The sequence below is a fragment of the Diceros bicornis genome, chromosome 26 (assembly GCF_020826845.1).
Source record: "Diceros bicornis minor isolate mBicDic1 chromosome 26, mDicBic1.mat.cur, whole genome shotgun sequence".
Lineage (NCBI taxonomy): Eukaryota > Metazoa > Chordata > Mammalia > Perissodactyla > Rhinocerotidae > Diceros > Diceros bicornis.
Genome location: NC_080765.1, coordinates 8,227,705 through 8,245,074, shown reverse-complemented (window position 1 = coordinate 8,245,074; position 17,370 = coordinate 8,227,705). Strand labels below are relative to the sequence as shown.

Here is a 17,370-nt window from a genome sequence, read left to right as displayed (position 1 = left end):
GCTGGGGACAAGGCCGGCCTCTGGGGGGAGCCCCACCATGGTGGATGGACAGGGACGGCCTGGGTCACCCCCAATTCCACAGAGCTGGTCCTTGGGGTCCCCCAAGGAGTATGGGTTTCAGTGGTGGTCTCTGGGGCCAAGCATGTTCCAGTATGGAAGCCTAGTTCATGAGCAGATGCCTTAGTTACATCTTAAAGAAATGCTTTCTGATGTTGACAAGGGCACTTTCGAGTCAGACTGACTGGGTTCTGACACCAGCCCTGTCACATGCTGGCCGTGGGGAGGGGTGAGTGGCTTTATGTCCCTGAGCCTGACTTCCCATCTGAAACGTGAGCCTGTCCGCAGCTGCTCGGAGTGGGGAGATGGCTCTCGGGGGCTGGCACACACCTGCCCGCCACTGGCAGGGACTGCTGCCACCAGGGGCCAGCACCTGTAGATGCCAGACGCCGGTCCCCAACCGGCACCTTGGGGCTGGTGTCCCAGGCCCAGTCCTGTGCCCCTCCAGCTCTGCACCCCCTCAAGTACCCCTCAGGTACCCCTTCTCCTGTGCAGCCCCCGGGCATCGCCCTCCCCTGCACCCCCCTCCCCCGGGCACCTCCCTGCCATGGGACCCCCGCTGCACCTTCTTCTCCTCGTGGACCACGTAGTAGATGAAGAGGATGCTGTCCCGGGCCCCGTCGTGCCCCGTGAACTGCTCCAGCGCCACGCGGACGTCCAGCCACTTGTGGGGCTTCCAGTTGCACCACCACTGCAGGGTCCCCGTCTTCACCCACACCGACTGTGGCACGGGCCCGCAAGGGCAGAGGAGAAGAATCACAGCCAGGCCCCTGGGCTCCCAGACTCCGGCCCTGTGTGCGCCCAGTTCCCAGCCCCCCGACCCCTGGTCCCTTCACCGCCTCGCCGGGGGCTCCTGCCTGGCACTCCCAGCTCCCCCTCTTTACCCTAATGACAAAAGTGATGCTATCGGACACCTGACAGGTGCCAGGCCCCAAGCCAGTGTCGCCTACAAATAACCTCCTCATTCTTAAACAGCCTGTGGGATCGGAGCTGTTACCTCATGTTCTGGATGGGGAAACTGAGGCTCGGGGAGCTTCTGTGACTGGCCCAGTATCACACAGTGAGTCAGTGGCAAAGCTGGGATGCACACCCGGCCTGCCTGTCCCTGGAGGCCCAACTCTTAGCTGCTGGCGAGATGCTTCTGCACCACCAGCCGAGACGCAGCCAGGTCCTCTGAGTGACACTAGCCACGTGCTTCATGTAACTTCTGACTGTGGGCCTCTGGCAAATGGGCTCTGCCTGATGGGATCCAAGATGGCCCTCAACCCTGTCCTCCCTCGTCTCAATAAAACACGACACTGTCTGGCATGAGGGGTTCCCTTGGGCTGGGAGAGGATGACGTGATTCCCCCCCACCGCCTCCTGCTGAGGTTGCTGTGTCTTCGGGTCCCCAGGGCCTACACTGTGCCTGGAACGCAGTGGGGCCTGAACAGAGTTCTTTAGTGCAGATGAATAAATGAATGGACTCATTTATCCTTGAATCTACAAGGGCCCGGAAGGGACGGCTTCACATCCAAGATGGACGGACAGAGGGATGGACGCATCCATCTATCTGTTCCTCCCACTTCACCTCAGGGCTGGTATACAGCAGGCACTCGATGAATGCCCGCCGAAAAAAACTGCGTGCAGGGGCTGCCCACCTGCTCCACGGCCTGCTCGTAGTGTCGGAAGTTCTCCAGCTCCCGCTTGGTCCTTTCTGTGAGCTGCTGGAAGATCTGCTTCCTCCAGGCGGCGGTCTGGGCCGGCGTGATGGACAGGGAGAGCGTCTGCACTGAGGCGGACAGGCCTGCGGGCCAGCCGGAGCCTCAGGGCCAGGCGCCTGGCCAGCCCACAGCTGGGCAGCAGGCCAGGGCTGTTTTTTTTTGGTTTTTTTGTGAGGAAGACTGGCCCTGGGCTAACATCCGTGCCCATCTTCCTCTACTTTATATGGGACACCGCCACAGCATGGCCTGACAAGCGGTGCATCGGTGCGCGCCCGGGATCCGAACCAGCGCTGCCAGCAGCGGAGCGCGCACTTAACCGCTACCCCATGGGGCCGGCCCCAGGGCTCTTTGTTTTTTAATCAGCCCTTTCTTGCTAGAAAGCCATAATCTCTGTAAAATGCCCCATGAGTTCCCTGCCACCGTTCACCCTGATAGGAAAGTTGATGTCCCCCCAGTTCAGCCCAGAATGGCCACCACTGCTGGGACAGGGAGAGGGGACGGGGCGCCAGGCCAGTGCCCTTCCTTATGACAGCACCGGCTGGTCTCGGAAGGCTGCAGACAGACTGGCTAAGCACAGGGGGCACGTTCAGACAGGACAGTGGGCCTGCTCCGCCTCCCTCAGGATCACCCTGTGGGGTGCTGGGCCTGCCGACACCCCCCTTACCCGAATGCACGGAGAACCACTTGAGCACAGAGTGGGCCTCCACGGCGCAGCCTCCTCCTGACACCCAGGCCCATAGGGGGCGGTCGTCGGCACTGCAGGGCTCCTCCAAGCCCAGGGGGAGGACCTCCAGTGAGGAGAGGCCGGTGGTCTCAGGAAAGCCTGCAGCCGAGTAGCTGGGCGCTTTCTTGGGCTCCTTCAAGTCAATATTGGTCCAGGGCAGCTCAGCTGGGGTGGAGGCCGGGCCAGGGCGAGGCTCAGGCCTGGGGGTCTGAGTGGCCGGGCTGGCGACCTCCACAGTATGCTCTGCAGTCCTGCTGGTGCCTGGGCCAGATGCGAAGCTGTCCTTGGGGTTCCTGGGACAGTCCAGAGACTCTGCAGGGACAGGCGGGTCAGGCCCCGGTCTCTCGGCGTCCGAGGAAGCATCTGTGTCGCTTGGCACACAGGACTCGCCACTGCCCCTCACCTCGTCACCAAAGAAGCAGCCAGCGCTGGGAACAAAGGGGGCAGACCTGTGACTCCCTTGAGGGAGGAACATGCCCTGCAGTGGGCAGGCTGGCTCTTCTGCTCCACCACTGACTACCTGTGCGACCCTGGGCAAGTCACAGCCTCTCTGTGCAGCACACCAGAGACCCTGCTTCCCGGGGAGCTGGGACGCCTAGGCACTGAGAGCAGTCCTGACGCCCAGGCCGCACCCCAGAGCAATTGTACCAATATATCAGGGGTAGAGATCTGGCAATAGTATTATTTTTTTATTGCGGCAAAATACACGTGACGTAAAATTTACCATTTTAAATCATACAGTGCAGTGGCATTAAGTATATTCACAATATTGTGTAATTACCACCACTACGTAGTTCCAGAACCTTCTCATCACCCCAAATGGAAACCCATTAAGGGCTCACTCTCCATCCTCCTCTTTCCCCTCAACCTCCTGGCAACCACTAATTTGCTTTCTGTCTCTGTGGATTTGCCCAATCTGGACACTTGAGATAAATGCCATCATACAACATGTGACTTTTGTGACTGGCCTCTTTCACTTAGTATGATGATGTCAAGGTTCACCCATGTTGTGGCACGTATCAGTACGTCATTCCTTTTTCCTGCTGAATAATATTCCATTGTGTGGCTATACCACATTTTATTAATCCATTCATCCACTGATGGACATATGAGTTGTGTCCACCTTTTGGCTGTTATGAATAATGCTTTTATAAACATGTGCAAGTTTTTGTTTGAGCACCTGTTTTTAATTCTTTGGGGTATGTATCTAGCAGTGAAATAGTTGAATCATATATTTAACTTCTTGAGAAACTGCCAGACTATTTTCCAAAGTGGCTGCACCATTTCACATTCACAGCAGGGTATGAGTTCCAATTTCTCCACATCTTGTCTGGAGTGGTATCTCTTTTGGTTTTGCTTTGCATGTTCCTAATGACTAATGGTGGATGAAAAGATGAGCATCTTTTCGTGTGCATGTTGGCCATTTGCTTATCTACTTTGGAGAAACATCTATTCAAGTCCTTTGCCCTTTTTAAATTGTGTTGTCTTTTTGCTGTCAAGTGGTAAGAGTTCTTTATATATTCTAGATCCTAAGCCCTTGTCAAATATATGATTTGCAAATATTTCCTCCCATTCTTTGGGTTGTCTTTTCACTTTCCTGATAGTGTCCTTTGATGCACAAAAGTTTTCATTTTGATGAAGTCCAATTTACCTATTTTTGCTTTTGTTTCTTGTGCTTTTGGTGTCATATTTAAGAAGTCATTGCCAAATCCAAGGTAATGAAGATTTGGCACCAGTAGCTTCCAAAGCTTCTCAGCTGATTCCAATGTGCTGTTCAGTTTGAGAACTACCAGCTAAGGAGACTAAACCCTCAGGTCACTGTGGGCACACCCTGCCTGGCCCCTGGCCCTCTGGGCCGGCAGTGCAACAGTATGGTGACCACCAAGCTGCAGGAGCAAAGGGATGTGGATTAGGGTCTGGGGAGGGCCCAAGCTGCAGACGGGAATGCGGTCAGCCGCAGAACACCGAGCCAAGGCTCCGTGAGCTACGTGACTGGGCAGGTGAGCACTGCGGGCATTCCACTGGCAGAGCTGAGGCGTCTCCAGCTCAGATGCTAAGTCACCTGCCTGCACTCTAACAGCCAGTGGGCAGAGCTGAGACTCCTCTGTCCATACTCTCTAGACCCACAGATCTGAAGGCATTGTCCCCAGAACTGCAGCAGCACACACTTGGGACCTTGCAAGAAATGCAAAACTTTGGCCCCCACCTTGATCTATGAATCAGAAGCTCTGGGGGTGGGTCCTGGAGATCTGACAGAACAAGCCCCCCGGACGATTCTGGTGCACGCCCAAGTTTGAGGTCCAGCTCTAGACTAGAGACGCTCTACCTTCTTCCGTGCCTTCCTTTGACAGAGGGGCCTAAGCATCCACCCTGCAAAGAAGCCTTTTCTCTCCCAGACCTCGAGACTTCAGAACCAACAGGCCAGCCTTGCTCAGGGACGACCCCCAGCTCTAACATGGATGGACATTGCAGCCTCACTCACCTGTCACCTCCCACCCACACCCTCGGGCCGAGCCAGGACACCAGGCACAGGAAGGAGAAGACCCCACAGACTGTGGCTCTGGTGGGTCACAACCTGCTTTTCTCCTGCCTGGGATGAGGCCCAATGCCCCGAAGGAGAGGCTGGACACTGCCCACCGAGGCCTCCAACAGCCCTTCCCAACCCAACGCCTCCATGCCCTGCCACCCCTGGATCACCTGAGGAGACTCAACGAGCTGCCAGAGTGCGACCGGTCACACTCTCGGCTGGCGACGATGGCCTTCCACGTCTTCCCACTGAGCTCACTCGGGGTGACGCCCTGACGGAAGTACACGGCCCGATCCTCACAGCCGATGCCCCAGACCTGGAACAGAGAGAGGTGCTGCTGGGTGGGAGGCCGGTGCAGACCGGGGGCTCCCTTCCCTTTAGGGTGCATGGGGGTAGGACGGGGTCGGGGAGAGTACCCCAAGGCTGGAGGACACGTCTGCAAAGGCAGGCAGGAGTCCCCGCATATGTGCAGTGAGATGCATGCGTGCACATGTGTGTTAGGGCTGGGAAGGTCAATGGGGTAGACACGAGTGGGTGCAGAAGTCAAATGCAGGAAGGAGAGTCCAGAGGGGGCTGGGGGAGGGCACGGCACCAAGCCCAGGAGAGCAGGGACCCTGTCCTGCCTCCCCGACCTCAGGCAGACCCAGGACTGTGGGGCGACAGGGTCCGGAGGAAGTGGTGGTCCGGTGGGCGCTGAGCCGGGACACAAAGTCTACCCATGTCCCCTTCTTCCACGTAGCCTCTGGTGGGAAGGAAGCTGCTCCCCAAGTGAACCCAGAGGATGGTCCTGGTCTTTTTAAAGATACAAAATAACCTCCTTGAGTCTGACCCCATTCTCTGTGGGAAAGGTGGCCGGGCAGGTCCCCTCCCCTCTGCCTTTGGGCACTGAGGAAGGCAGGTGTGCTGGGCAGCTGGAGGGCCCAGGGTCTGCAGAGACGTGGCCCCAGGTAGCCTTGCTGGGAGGGCTGTGGCGCCTCCATCACTTGGCCCTGGCAGGCTGGCCTCCATGCTCAGGTCCCGCGTGTACCACCTTGTGCCTGTTCACCCACCCCTGACCGCTGCATGTCCAGGTCACCAGGGCAGGTGGGAGAGGGTGTTGGGGCACAGAAAAGGCCAGCAGCCCCCTGGGAACAGCTTCTATCGTAGTGCGACGGGTGGAGGTGTCACCTTCACACTTTGAGTCTTAAAAGTAACCAAAGCTCATTACCCACGGGAAGGAGGCTACACTGGACGGACTCTACAAGTGATGCTTAAGAGACACCGCGTCTACAAAGTTGGGAAGATCCATTTCACCCTTCACTTGGTGATCTGATTTTGCCCAAATATTTCTCAACAAAACTCTTCCAGTCTCCAGGATGCATGTCCCTCTCCCAGACCTCTGCTCACTGCCACTGCTCTGATGGCCCTTGGGGGAGTGACCTGGGACAGGCAGGGTCTGGAGACCCAGGCGGAACCAGCCCCCTGGGTGCCCTCACAGGCTGGGAGTGTGCGGAGGCGCTGGGACCCTGCCTGCGCCGGCATCATGGGCATGCCCGGTGGGAAGGGACAGCGGGAAGCGTCAGGAGCTCCCATCCTGAGACCTCCACTCTCTCTGAGCTGCCACCCCACCCCCGGGAACCCAGGCTCAGAACTACGTGCACACCTGGTCGTTCAGCCCCACGTTCACCATCATCATTTCTCCAACCATCTCGATCCAGCTGGTGCCACAGGGATTGTGAGAGTTGACGCCTCTGCGGAACCACACCTGCAACAGTCAGAGATAAATATACCTCCCTGGAGGGCCACTGCAATGGAGGGTTTTTTTTTTAAGGCTCAGAAAGAACAAACGAATAATTCAATCCTTTGGTTCACAACACAAATGAGCACGGCACATCATTTAGAAAGGAAACGCTCATCCACGTCCCTTTTCCCAGACCCCTGCCGCATCTCCCTCTGGGCTTGGCACCGTCCCACAGGGCTGAGGGTCACCTGCCCCCAGCCATTCCTGTCCTGGTGGCTTCTCATCCATTTTCTGGCTGAGGGCATTGCCCCTTCAGGAGACAAGGCTGCCTGAATCTTTCTAGAACCCTCTCCACCAGTTCAGCACCTCTTGGCACGAGGCGGTAGCAGCAGGTGTCAGCTGTTTCACTGCAGACAGTTAGAGCGGGGAGGGGGTCATGGGCGGTGGTTGGGGGGGCAGGACACATACTGCATCTCAAATCTAGAAGCTGACCTGTGAGTCTAACCAGTGGCATCCTACCCGCCATGGATCTCTGTGCAATCCCCACCTTAGCTCACGCTTGACGCTAGGACAATGTCATTTTGTCCAATCAAGTTTGTCTCTATGTAAGATAACGGCCTTAATGATGTTATTTAGGAAAACCATTTTTATAAGCTCATTATTAGAATAAATAACATATTTTGGGTCTATTCTTAGTGCTTTATGAAATACTTTTTTCACGTCAACTTGTAAAAATACACACAATTCAACCAAATTTCCCTCAAGCCCACCTGTGTCTCTGAGGCTCACCTGGTGGTCCACTCCACCCCCGCCCTGGCCCCCGCTGCGCTCCCCCACGACCGTCCTTACCCACCCTGGGTGGTGGCCTGGGCAAGGCCCCATCAGCTCTCAGACCCTTAGAGGATGGTGTGCTGTTAGTACTTACGTTGTTTAACCACAATTCCTGAGGTGGAACGGGGCGGTGGGGGCGGGGGGTGACCGGTTGAACGAGAAAATCCTCAAATCTCCTTTATAAAAATTTCTAGAATGTTTAAAATGTCTCCTTAACCCAAAGAAAATTTGCACAAATATTTTTCTGAAGACTGAGCAAATTGCTCATATGAATACAATTTTCTGCTCATTTAATCCATTGCTCTGAGAGGGCCTTAGGAGTTGTGGTCTCTGGGAAGTGGGGTGTTTGGGGACCCATGGGGGGACAATCGATCTGTATTTTCTCAGGTTAGGGGGTGGCCTGAGGCCTGGGGACCTCCAGCACTGAAGACAGACTCACATGTGTGGGTGATCCCTCCCCCTGGATGCTACGGGATGCCCTTGATGTAAGGTTGAAAGAGATCATGGAAGCAAACTGAAATCAACTTATTTTATTGGACTTGCCTCCAATAAAGTAAAAATGAAAAACGCTGGCCAGGAGCAAAGGGAGGCATTCAGTTAGCCGAGGGTTTCAGAAAATTAGCTTCTGATTATTTGAAATGTCATGGCCTACTGAGTGACAAATAAACTTGTTCTACCCTTGGGATGGGGACGCGGGTGAGGGGGAATTCTGCAGGCACCAAACATCTTGGAGATTACCAGTGACGTCAACAACAGAAAATGCACTGTGCTTGGCTGATGCCAGATTGTTCTACAGGGTTTGGACCACACTCACAGGAACAAAAAACCACACAACCCTCAACAATAAACGGAGCCCCAGGCCCAGCCCCCAGCGACCCCGTCTTACTTTCCGGTCCTTGGTGATGGCCCAGACCACGCCAACTCCCACTGCGACGTGCATGATCCCGTTTTCAGATGTGGGAGGCTCCACTACGGACCAGGAACTTCCTACTCAGCCCCAGAAGGAAGTGCAGGCAGCCCCCATCAGCAAGAGCCCTGGGGAGAAGCTGGGCGTCCCCCACCTCTCCCAGTACGGGTGCAGGGCTGCCCCAGAATGCCCACCTTTGGGATTGTTCCTGTTGATTCCTTCCCGGACCAAGGCCTGCCCTTCCCAGAGCGTGACCCACAGGAGGTCGTGGGGCCCACAGCTGATCTGGACTGCCTCCCCTGGGGTGTCCATGAGGGACCACGAGGAGCCTTCAGGGTTGGGGTGGCTGACATCCTCTCTGTACCACACCTGGGAGGTGACAGAAACCACAGGGAGGGTCAGGCGGGGTTAGGCCAGGGCTCCGTGGCTGAGCCAGCTGCCCAAGCTTGGCTGCATTTGCATCACAGCAGCACAGGCCAAGCATGGAGTCTCAGGGGGACCGGGGACCAGGATGCCTTGACTGTCTGGAACTCACTCACCCTGACTGCCAGATTAGATGACCCCCGCCCCTGCTAAAAAACGCAAACCCTTTCGGCCTTCCTAGGGGACAGACCCGTGCCCTCATCTGCTTGTGAGAACACCTCCCCACCCAGCCACGTGCCCCTGTGAGAACGCCAGCCTCAGCCCAGGTATCCTCCGCCCCCTAGTGGCGGCATGCTCTCAGGACACTCGTCTCTAGGGGAAGTCAGGGTCCCCAGCGATTAAATGGGAAAACCCCCAAATCCCTTTCATAGTAATGTCTAAAACATCCACTTCTTTTTCCCCTTAATGTGAAGAAAATGAGCATTATCAAATATTTAAGACTGTGCCACCTGCTTGTATCATCCAAACTGGCTCATTTCATCTGGTGGAGGCTGCACATTGCCGTGTGGTCCAGGAGGGCTGGGGACCCCCTCCTGGGAGCTGTCTCCACACTGGGAACTACGGCCTCCCAACCCTGCCACCTCGCCCTCACAGCTCGCACTGCAGAACCAGGCCTAGGCAGCCTCCCTCTGCTACCTGCTGGTTTGGGGGCCCAGCTGTCTCCCCAGCTCCTCCCGGCGCCCAGGGTCCTAGTCACACCTTTTATGGGTCATAGGAGTGGTGCAGGGCAGCAGTGCCCCACAGCTGGCATGTGGTGACCACAAACACTGCTCTGGCACCCCTGTTCTCCCCTCTCTGTCTCCAGGTGGGCATGGCCCCTCTGTGGGGGCTCTGTCCCGGGCCAGCTCCCCACCACCCTTTAGCATGGCTCAGAGAAAACAGCTGTGGGTTGACCTAAGCCCAGGCCAAACAGGACCCTGGAAGTAAGGCTGACAAAAACCCACTGTGGGGGGCTGACCCAGTGGCGTAGTGGTTAAGTTCGCGCGCTCTGCTTCAGTGGCACGGGGTTCGCAGGTTCGGACCCCAGGCATGGACCCACACATTGCTTATCAAGCCATGCTGTGGCGGTGTCCCAGATATAAAGTAGAGGAAGATGGGCACGGATGTTAGCCCAAGGCCAATCTTCCTCAGCAAAAAGAAGAGGATTGGCAACAGGTGTTAGCTCAGGGCTAATCTTCCTCTCACACACACACAAAAAACCCCACTGTGACTCTTCCAAGTCATCAAGTACACTCCAAAACCATGCCTAAAGAGTTGGAGCACCTGCATGCAGGACCAGCTCTGTCACTGCTGCCCCCAGGGGTTGGTTTCATTCCTTTGCTTAGTTCACAAACTCCCTGAGAGAAGGATCTCCTCTTCTCTCTAAACCACCACCCACACACCCATCCATCCATATACCCACCCATCTACCCTTCTATCCACCAATCCATCCATCCATCCACATACCCACCCATCCATCCACCCCTTTATCCACCCACCCATCCATCCACTTATCTATCCATCCATCCATCCATCTACCACCCACCCACCCACCCACCACTCATCCACCTATCCATCCATCCACCCACCTACCCACCCACCCATCCACAATACTCCCAGAGACTGCTGTGTGGGAGGCACCACAAGGGAGTAGGCAGAAAGCTCAGAATCTATCTGAGGAGACAATATTGGTGGCAGCTGAGCCCACGGTGGGCACTGATCAGTGCTCCAGGGGCTCAGAGGAGGGACAGGCCAGGACCAGGCAGGGAGTTAGGGGTCAGAGGCTTCTGGGAGGAGCAGAACCCAGCAGGTCCACAGGAGAGCAGGATTCACAGGAGGGGGGATTGTGGGAGCCCAGTAACATGCTGCCTGCTCGGGGAAGCCCCAGCTGTGGGGACAGGAGGTGAGGAGGTCTCAGGGGCAGTCTTCCTTCTTCCTCCACCTCTGGGAGGACACCAAAAGGTCAGCTTCTCTCCCACCACACTCCTGCCTGTGGCCAACCCCCCTCAGCCACCTCCCACCCAAGGCATAGGGGGACATGGCCTTACCTTTCCCTGCAGAGACACAGCCCACACGGACAGGCGGCCCACAGGCTCGTCCGTGATCTCCCACCCTCCCACGGAGAGGTCATTGAAGGGGTCAGGCAGTTGCTTGGGGTCATCCTTTGAAGGGATCTGAAACAAGGAGGTGGGAGGCAGTGGCAGTCAGGACCTGTGGGCACCTGGGCCAGTAAACGGCACTGCTCCCCTCCTGGGGGGCACCTGGCCACGCACCCACCTCTAACATCTCCTCTCCAAGCCCTCAGCATGCTGCCTTCCATTCTCCAGCTCAGCGCACCACTGCCTGACCTCCTCACATCAGGAGAGAGGGCATCCGGCCCTAAGTCCCCTCTGCCCTGTCCTTCCTCTATCAGCCACCAGGCCTGGGCTGTTGTCCCTGAGTGGTCACTGCTGCTCCAGGATGGAAGGCAGATGTATGTGCAAGGACTTGGCTCTGCGCTCTGCAGTGACCTGACTGCTGTGACTCCATCCCCGTCTAGAAGGGGGCGATCACAGAACACGGCCCTGTGGTGTAAGCCCTGCGTGACCGGCCATCATCTTGCTCTTTGGGCTGCTCTCAGCCTGAAGGGCAGGCAGGCTGGGCTGGCAGCCCCATCTCATGGCACTGACCCTCCGGAGAGGTCTGGTGAGAGCCCGAGGCCTTCCTCTCGTTCAAGGCTATGTAGGATCCCAGTCCAGGCCTCGCGTCCCTAAGTTGGGAGGATTCTCTGGGTCATGGGAATGATACAAGAGCCAGAGTGGCATCCACGAGGAGGGGATGGAAGTGCACAGACTGAGCCTCAATCTGGGACAGGGCAGCCTGAGACCCAGCTCAGGACAAGTTCTGTGCTGTCCCGGCTCCCCACGTGGCCATCTCCCAAATGAAGGGACACACAGTGCCATGGTGTTCCCGGGACAGGAGACAACTCAAAGCCAAGGTCTCAGGGTAGGTGTGGTGAGGAGGGGAGGGTGAGGGTCCATGTGACCCTCCCAACAGCGGGACTGCCCTCTGGGCCCTGCCCCGCCCCAAGGCCACAGGCAGCCTGACCTTGGCCCAGGAGTCCCGGGATTTGTATCTCCTATACCGGATCCACCTCCGCCGCCGCACGCAAGAATTCCACTTCTTGTCTCTCGTGTAGGTGGCTGGGAAGTCCATGGCATAAGTCCACCCCTGAAATACCAAGGGGGGCTCTGTGAGGCTCTCGGGGAAGAAAGAGCTGAGGAAGCGGGGGAGCAGGCCGGAAGAGAGGGAAGGAGACAGCAGCATGCCCAGGGCACCATCCCCTCCAATCCCGGGCGGCAAGCGGGGGGCAGCAGGGCACAGGCGGAGGTCAGCAGCCACAGGGCGCTGGGCACAGCACGGGGGGCGGGGGATGGGCTGAGCAGAGCCCAAGGCACTCCCTCCCCACGGAGGAGCCACAGAGGGAATGGAGTTCACCTACCCCTTTCTCGGTGGGTTCCCCTCCAAAATTCTCATCCACGTACCAGTCCGACTCCCACTCCCAGTGCAGTGAGGGCAGTGCCACCCCATCCAGTGGCCGGTGCTGGAGCCCACTCACGTCACTCCACAGCCAGCGGTCACTCGGCAGGAGCTTCTCACAGAAGCCACCCACGGGGTTCCAGCGCTGAGGGCCGGAGGCAGAGACGGGCCTTAGGCCTGCAGCTGGCATGGGGCAGCCAGGGCCTCCTGGGGGCCAGCGGGACCCTGCCAGCAGGCCCTCCTGCTCATCCCCAGGATGGGAAGCCAGCAGAGGGCCTGCCTGGAACTCAGGGATCAGCAACCCCCACGGCTCTTCATCACGAGCCAGCACATCCACCCGGCCCCAAAGGGCCGGCCACAGTGCCCCACGGGGCAGGCAGTGGGGGTCACAGCCCCGTCCTGGGCTCCTGGAAAATGCCTGGAGCCCATCCTTGTGCAGACCTGGCAAGCCTGCCTTGGTAAGGACACAACAGGGGCTCTGGCCCCAAAGACCCTGGGATGCTACCCAACTCAGGTTTTAAGCAGAATGAAGGAAACAAATGCGGGAATTGGCCAGGCGTCTGGGGTGTGGGGGCTTTATCTCCCAGCAAACCAACCAACTCAGCAGCCCAATCACACGGGATCCCACCTGATTCTCGTAGGCCTCCTCCCGGCGGCGGATGGGGACGTCACTGGCGCAAACGTACACATAGACCTGGTTGTCGCAGGCGATGCCCCAGCAGCACTGCGTGGCCGCGCTGACCCGCTTGAACTCCAGCTGGGTGTCCTTGCAGAGCTCCCAGTACTGCCCAGCCGTGGAGAGCGTGTACACCCTCCCAAAGAGATCCACCGCCCACAGCGCCGAGTCGGGCATGGCGGCGGCAGCTGCGGGACAATCAGCGGCAGGAGGGCCAGGGTTAGTGACCGCAGTCCCAGGCTCCCAGTCTGGGGCCCTTTTTCATCTTTCCCTTTCCTTTCTTCTCATTAGGGGGACTTTCTTCAAACACAAAAAAGTACAGAGAAAAAAATGTAACGTCCGAGTATCTACCTCCCCAAATTTAATGAATATTATTATTCAGTCATCTTTCCTGTCAAAAGAACAAATGAAAAGTTATAGATTTAGCTGAATCCCAAACATACACACATCTTGCTGCCCACGTGACCTTCCTGTATGGGTTTGGTGGGGTCATCCACATGGGCCTGGCACCCCAGCCAGAGTCTTGTGTGGTCCTGTGGGAGCCCTGAGCCTGGGGATATGAGGGTCCTATCTTCACTCTCCTTGTGTGACCACCTCCCTCTTCTCCCCAGTCCCTCTCCCCTGCCATTCTCCCCTCCTGTTCTTTTTCTCTCTGTCTTCCTTTCTGCTATGTAGGGGATGGGCATGGAGACTGATAAGCTCTACTAGTGACTCTCCCTCCCAGACCTCCTCGGGCTGCTCCTTGGGGAGTATCTCCTGGAGCCCTGGCTTCTGGATGGGACAAGCCTCCTGCTGCGGTAGGGCCACATGGCCAGACCCAGGGCAGCAAAACAGAGCAGCTGGACAAGGGCAGCGGAGGAATCGCAGTGAGGAGCTCTGCCTGACAGGGCGGCTCCCACATCCAAGACCAAACACTGCCCTAGGGCCAGGATGGAGGGAAGATCCTGAAGGTGAGGACACCGCCAGTCTGGTTTGGAAACTGGAGCTACCAAGAGACAGACAAAGTCTGGGCACCTGGAAGTTGGGGCCCTGCTGTTCCACTCCTGCAGCATGCCAGAGGCACGTGGGTACTTCACAAAGCGTGGAGACTGGAGTGAGAACATGGATGAAATGCGTCTGAAAACAGGAGCATCTGCCATGGGCAAATAGGCTCTTTCAAAACAAAGTGTGTCTCACAAACACCAAGAAGAAAGAGCGCAGGCTGGAAAGGAAGTGACTGAAGGATAAGGAACAGGAAGAAGAGAAGTGGAAGGAACAGGGGCCAAGCATTGGGAAACATCCAGGACAGGAAGAAAGACAGCAGGAGGGAGCCTGACCAGCAGAGGGGAGCAAGCCCCAGGGGGGCCTGCCACAGAACCTCGGAACACCAAGGCCCAGTCAACCACACGAGAATTCAGAACACGGGCCGTCTGAAGCCATTGAAAACTGGGATCTGCGTCCAGTGCCTGAGCTGGAGCCCCTGGAAGAGCTGTGGCAACCCCCAGACACCCCTTTGCTCCTCCCTGGTCAGGGCTGAGTGTCCACTATCCCCCTCTGGCATCTATACTGTGACTAACAGTGCCCAGAGCCACCGCAGACCCAGATTGTTGGAATTCGGGGCCTGGCCCCATCACTTTCTAGCACCACCAAAGGCTGACTAACCTCTCCGTGACTTGATTTCTTAACCTATAAAAGATAGAAAGGACTACTGACATACTTATGTAGTTGTTGTGAGAATTAAATGAGATAATACAGGAACAGAGCTTATAATAAAGTGCTTGGTACCCAGCAAGAACTCAATGAGTGTTACTGATGTCATTTTACTATTTGGTCTGTGGTAACCACAAACTACCACTTATCTTCTATCTCTTAGAAAAAAAAAATCAAGTCCCTTTCTGTTCAGCCTGAGTCTTCAGTCTCTTCATTTCCTCGGCACCTAACAGCGTTCTGTACATAGTGGGTGTTTAACCAAACTTTACAGACGATCACTACTACCTACATCCACCATACACCAGCTCCCTGAGCTGAGATGGAAATACTGCTCCAGGGAAGCCAAATGTCGTCAATTACTTAGGGTTAGAAGTAAGGTAGAATAGGTAGATAGGTGCGTGATAAAGCAAGTATAGTAAAAATCTAGGTGGTGGGTATGTGAGTGTTTACTGTATAATTCTTTCAACTTGGCTGTATGTTTGAAAATCCTCATCATAAATTGCTGAGGAAAAGTAAGGTTTTTTTTGGGGGGGGGGATGTTGTTTCCTACAGTGTCACGTTAATATAAATCCGATCTTCAAAGACAGCTCTCAGCTCAGTTTACCATATAAGCAGCCAGTTAAGTCAGGCTGTCTGCAGGCTGAGCTCAATGAATAGTGACTTTGACTTGTATGTGATACACTTTCCTTCAGAGAAATGACTAAGCAGTAATTTCTATTTCTATTTCTATTTCTATTTCTATCTCTAGCTGCCTGAAGCTTCCAGGCAGCTAAGAAAAGACTCTACTGCAGAGGAAGGATGAGGTTGGGGTTATGTTTGCAAAGTCCCTTCAGAGTGACTGGGCACCAGTCATTTCCTAGCTAAAGATGATACAGGGTGAACATCCTTGTTCGGCCACACTTCCTTTCCACCTCTGCCAGAATGCTGCTGCAACTCGTCACATGCCACCTCCCAGCTCTGAGGTGATCAGGTAACCTGTCCAGGGACACCGGGTCACTGGGTCGGAGGACTCTTGAGAGGAGGGTTGGAGTGTTAAGCCCATGATTCTAGGATCCTAGGATTTCTTGTTTTGTAGGGGAGAAGGGATGGAGGGAACATCTTCCAAGAAAGCAACCTTCCATTCACCAAGAACTTCTGCACAATGAATTCCAGTTGGACTTTCAGTCATTGCGCTAAGAAGTCCTGCTCACCACCCTCAGAACCATCTGCCTTTCTGCATGGGCTTATTAAGTGATCCCTTCAGAAACCAAAAGGTCCCCAAGGGAAGGTGGGGATGGGAATGTGGTAGAGAGAGCAACACAGTCCCAAGGGAGCTCCTGAAGCATTTACTTCCTAGAGTCTGCCTTAGGACTCCTTCCTGAAAGGTTTCCTGCTGGTTTGTTTTTCTATTACACCCTGTCACTCCCACCACCTGTGCAAACAGAGAGAGCCCTGGCTACTAAGGTCGCTTACTGCCTGCCTATCGCAGCAGCTGTTGAAAGGCGACATCAGGCTCCAAAGAGGTGGGAGAAAACAGCCGGACATGCAGGGTAGTTGAGTCCTTCCTGAAGAGCAGGAGGTGCCCTGAGCGGCCAGCCCTTAATTTGAACCCCCTGCCCTGCATCATCGCGGGCGGGTCAGCCTAGTTTCATTCTGGTTCCGTGCACTTGGGCGACAGGTGGGCCCCCTGCGCTGCCACCAGGAGCATAGTCGGCGCCGGGCCCTGACCATCTGCCCGCGCTAATCCCACGACAAGCAGATTTGCTCCCATCGCTGCCCAGAGGAGGGACAGAAGGGCTCCTCGCAGCTCGATCCTCTAAACCCGCCAGGCTCCAGCAGCCCGTTTCCCAAATCACTCCAGAGCAAAGGCTGGGGTGGGGGCGTCACCTGACGCTGCGTTCCACAGGGACGGGGGCGGCGCTCCACCAGGTGCTCAGGAAAGAGCACGAGTACAACCCCCCCCGCCCTGCCCTGAGTGTCAGGGCAAACGCAGCCGCCGGGGAAGGAGGCGCCGCTGCCTTCTGCCGCCCCAACCTGTCCAGAGGGACGGTCCCACGGCCCGGGCCCGCCGCTGCACTCACCTGGGCAGGCGCTGGGCGGGCGGGGTCGCGGCGATGCCCCTCGGCGGCGGGGGAAAGCGAGCCGGCCCTCCCCCGCCGGCGGGGTGAGCAGGCGGGCAGGAAGCGGCAGCCAGGCCCGTGCCCATTGGCCGGCCTCGCAGTGACGCGAAGGCCGGGCGCGCACGATAGGCTGAGACGCGTCGCGTCACGGACCGGCCTCGGGGTCGTGCGCCCGCCCACTTCCGGGGTCGCGTCGCTGTCAGTGCTGTGGCGGTCCGCTGGGGCGGGCTTCTCGCGCGTTGCCGGGAACGAAGCCGGCCGGCAGACGGTCTGCCGCCCCTCAGGATCGCCCACCGCCCCTCAGGACCCGGCCCGGCACTCCTCAGGACCCTGCTCGTCATCCCCCGGGACCCGGCCCGCCGCCCCTCAGGACCCTGCTCGTGGTCCCCAGGACCCGGCCCGCCGCCCCCCCAGGACCTGTCCGCCGGAGCAGGCGGTGTGTTCTCGGGGCCGCAGGCGAGGAGAGGGGGCGGGTCGGGAGAGTGCCTGGCTGCGTGGCGCTGCAGTGACCGGAGGG

General features: G+C 57.0%; 1 protein-coding gene across 4 annotated transcripts in view; it reads right to left on the bottom strand.

Moving 5' to 3' along the window:
- The window catches only part of TECPR1 (tectonin beta-propeller repeat containing 1), a 28,744-nt gene extending 11,864 nt beyond the window's left edge, over positions 1 to 16,880 (bottom strand). For 2 of the 4 annotated variants that reach the window (XM_058569287.1, XM_058569290.1), the window contains exons 1-12: positions 16,815 to 16,880; positions 13,018 to 13,365; positions 12,352 to 12,534; positions 11,958 to 12,080; positions 10,919 to 11,044; positions 8,663 to 8,837; positions 8,448 to 8,548; positions 6,653 to 6,754; positions 5,181 to 5,326; positions 2,424 to 2,911; positions 1,697 to 1,842; positions 623 to 778 (exon numbers count right to left, since the gene is read on the bottom strand). In XM_058569287.1, coding sequence (XP_058425270.1) covers positions 623 to 778; positions 1,697 to 1,842; positions 2,424 to 2,911; positions 5,181 to 5,326; positions 6,653 to 6,754; positions 8,448 to 8,548; positions 8,663 to 8,837; positions 10,919 to 11,044; positions 11,958 to 12,080; positions 12,352 to 12,534; positions 13,018 to 13,242 — 1,971 coding nt within the window. In that variant the 5' untranslated portion in view covers positions 13,243 to 13,365; positions 16,815 to 16,880. Of the gene's footprint in view, positions 1 to 622; positions 779 to 1,696; positions 1,843 to 2,423; positions 2,912 to 5,180; positions 5,327 to 6,652; positions 6,755 to 8,447; positions 8,549 to 8,662; positions 8,838 to 10,918; positions 11,045 to 11,957; positions 12,081 to 12,351; positions 12,535 to 13,017; positions 13,366 to 16,814 lie in introns of those variants that run through there. The other 2 variants (XM_058569288.1, XM_058569289.1) reach the window with 2 other exon arrangements.
- Positions 16,881 to 17,370: the final 490 nt, after the last annotated feature.